Below are 3,069 nucleotides of genomic sequence, written 5' to 3'. Positions count from 1 at the left end.
CATTCTCAAGTTTCCTATTCACGAATTAGCCTCAAAACATTTTTTTCTTAACTTTTCTTAATTTTCCTTAATTTATTTGGACAAATCACCACAGTTTATAAAGCAAGTAAAAGAATGAGGGATGAAGGAATAACGAATGGAGGGAATGAAAAATGAGAAATTTTACTTCTTTTGTACCATCTCCGATTACTCAAGAAATTTCTTTAAATGAGATTAAGATTACTTCTGTCTCCGTTCCTTTGAAGAATTTTTTCTAAAGTTGCTTTTTCTTTTTTTTTTCGATCCCCAAATTGGGAAGTTTATTTTACAATTTATTTAAGTGGCATTTAGACACTTTTTTCCTTTTTTAATTTCATTAATTAAATCTGTTCCTTATTTTTTTCTCATCCTTCAAGTTCGCTATAACTTGATTGAAGTTTTCTCGTGATAAAATTCAATAATTATAATTTGATCAATTTTCGTACAAATAAAACATATTTGAAATCGGAAGTCTATTTTTGTGTTCCAAACAAAGTAATAAAATAAGTACAAACAAGCGCAAAACATGTGACACGTGTCCATAGTAATGAATAGTAATGATGATCACTTCATACTTTTAATATAATTATGGAAATGTTACACAGTGAGAATGAGAATATGTATCTAAAATATAGGGTCTTTATATGTTTTGATGGAGTGAATACAATATTCTTACATGTATCAATTTAATCAGTTCACATCCATTTATTAAAAAAAATCACAAACACGTGACTAAAAAGCATAAGTTCCTATCAATTAGGATATCCGTTTAGAACTCACCACAATTTAAATTATTAAATAAGAGCCTTAGGAAGTGCACTTCAGCACTTGAGTGTCCTAGTTTTATTTAGGATTCATGAGTCGTAGATCATAATCTCATTCCCTAATAGACAATAAATACTCACATTAATGAACGTACTCGTGAGTATACTCCGTCAATACAATTGAGTGTGCTCAATTTTGTGGACATACTCATGCTCCTTGTCTGTTGAGTAAATGAGAAAAAGTTCTACAAAAACCCATGAATCATACATTAAATTGCTTACAATTATTAATGTACTAGTTATTTTCATTATGACAACAACCTGCAATTGCTATCTTTTAATTTAACTGATAACGTATAACAACATGATAAGCAAATGTTTTTCTACAACTTTTCTCCGAAAATTATTCAGTTCCTACTATACTCTCAGTTAATGAATAACACTTCTCTTGTTCTTAAAAATGGGTGAAAGAGATAAATTTAAACGTGAGGAGGATGACGATGATGAATTATTAGAATTCATTTCTTTACTCTTACTGGTGATCATCCCTATTGTATTAATCTATGGATTATGTGTTTATTGCTTCAAACAAAAACAAATAGGCTTAAGAAAACGGAAGGCTCGTAAAAGTAAGTCAATTTAAATTTTGAGAATCTTTAAATTTTAAGCTAATAAATATTTCAGATGAAGTATGTACTCGAATGGCAATTCATCAGCCATCAACAAATGATTTATTGAGGATATATACAGTACCTACAGAACCAGTTCCTCAAAGTAACCCTCATGTTATTGTTAATAATACAAATTCACAAAGATGTGCATCTTGTACATGCCGTCAAAATGAGTCAAGTACAATCAACAATGATACTTCTTCAGAAGTACCAGAGCCCGTCGAAAATCAGGAATCATCAGACCCAACACTTCCAACTTACTCACAAGTTTTGAGTAAAACTCCGCCAAATTTTTATTCAATACCTAATTAATGGTTTATAAAAAAAATAGTCATAGGTTCTTTATAACTTTATCAAACTTTATCTATTTAATGAATGATATTCTTTTTTATTTGTACCCGTTGTCATGTATCGATGTCACCGAAACAAAATAAGTTATTGTTGATAAACATAACAATATGATAGAATAAATGTGCACTTTGTTAAAGCCAATCAACTAGTGCTGAAGTGCACGAATAAACAAAGAATGTCTAACAATGATTTTCCAATTTGATGCTGTCAAAATTGATATAAAATGTGATTGTAGGGCGTTGTATGACACATAGTCATGATTCTCATTTTCCACATTTCATGAAAAGGTAAAACTTTTCCAATAACAAAAACGTTGATATACTTATTTCTGAAAACTCAATTTTCACATTGTCGACATTCTCATGAATTTAAATGAGAAAATTTTCTGAAAACTTTTTTTACGGTTTGAAAAAAAATTCCAATTTTCATGAAAAGCTCTTCGTCGTTTTCATAGAATTTTATTTTATACCTTTGAATATTTTATGCAGCGCAATTCGAGTAGAAAAAAAAATCCAATTTCATTTGTTTCAAAATGTGTGAGTAAAATAGAGAAGATTGAAGTGAATAAATTACTCAAGGGATGAATTTTAAAATTTTTATGTCGCTGGTATACAAAACAAATTATTGGTAGTTCTATTCGACAGACGATACAAAGATCCCATTGAACTTTAATTTTATAAAAGTAGTTTTTGGTATGCCTGCAGCATAATTTTTTAAATCATGGAATCAGATATCATTTATTCCTCTAAATTGTATTAAAAAATCATGTTTCTAACAAACAATCTCACAAATTTAAGTCGATGATGTTAATACTAACAGGATTTTAAAAAATATAGTTGTCATTGTTGTTCTGATTATTGTTAAATTAAAGATAAAGTTTCAAATTTCTTAGAATGCAATTTATGAATGAGAATTGCTTGTCTAAGTTTTGTAAACCTTCCTGATTGTTCAACAATTGAAAAAAATTGGAACTGAATGAGATAATCGACACTTTAAAACATTTTATGACATTCATAGGAATATATTCATTAATGACGTTTTAAATCATATTTTCCTTTATTTAATGTAACTGGATTTAACTATTTTGTAATTGTGCAAATGTAGTTTAATTAAAACGACTTCTTAAAAGATTTACAAATAAATGAAATGTTTATTCATTCAAATTCAAAACAGACTGAACTTTTTTATGGAAAAGGGGTTTTCAACTATGTGTAAAAATTTATTATTCAAATCTCAAATGATAGTTATAAAAATTTTGTTTAACA

The 3,069-nt window shown here is 28.1% G+C and overlaps 1 protein-coding gene across 1 annotated transcript; it reads left to right on the top strand.

Annotated features, from left to right (window-relative positions):
- The first annotated feature begins 1,187 nt into the window (after window positions 1-1,187).
- On the top strand, window positions 1,188-2,641 carry LOC139088724 (uncharacterized). The gene is made up of 2 exons (XM_070637992.1): window positions 1,188-1,411; window positions 1,467-2,641. The coding sequence occupies exons 1-2, from the start codon at window positions 1,243-1,245 to the stop codon at window positions 1,763-1,765; spliced, it is 468 nt and encodes a 155-aa protein (XP_070494093.1). The 5' UTR covers window positions 1,188-1,242; the 3' UTR covers window positions 1,766-2,641.
- Window positions 2,642-3,069: the final 428 nt, after the last annotated feature.

This window comes from Chironomus tepperi, unplaced genomic scaffold (genome assembly GCF_022539635.2).
Source record: "Chironomus tepperi strain 1889 unplaced genomic scaffold, CSIRO-AGI_Ctep_v1 contig_170, whole genome shotgun sequence".
Taxonomy (NCBI): domain Eukaryota; kingdom Metazoa; phylum Arthropoda; class Insecta; order Diptera; family Chironomidae; genus Chironomus; species Chironomus tepperi.
The sequence above is the reverse complement of the archived record's forward strand: the minus strand, read 5'-3'. Positions and strand labels throughout refer to the sequence as shown.

Excerpts from the sequence above, each read along its gene's own strand:
- LOC139088724 (XM_070637992.1), top strand. The coding sequence starts at position 1,243 with ATGGGTGAAAGAGATAAATTTAAACGTGAGGAGGATGACGATGATGAA. Across the intron at positions 1,412-1,466 it reads AAAACGGAAGGCTCGTAAAA|ATGAAGTATGTACTCGAATG; the intron begins GTAAGTCAATTT and ends TAAATATTTCAG.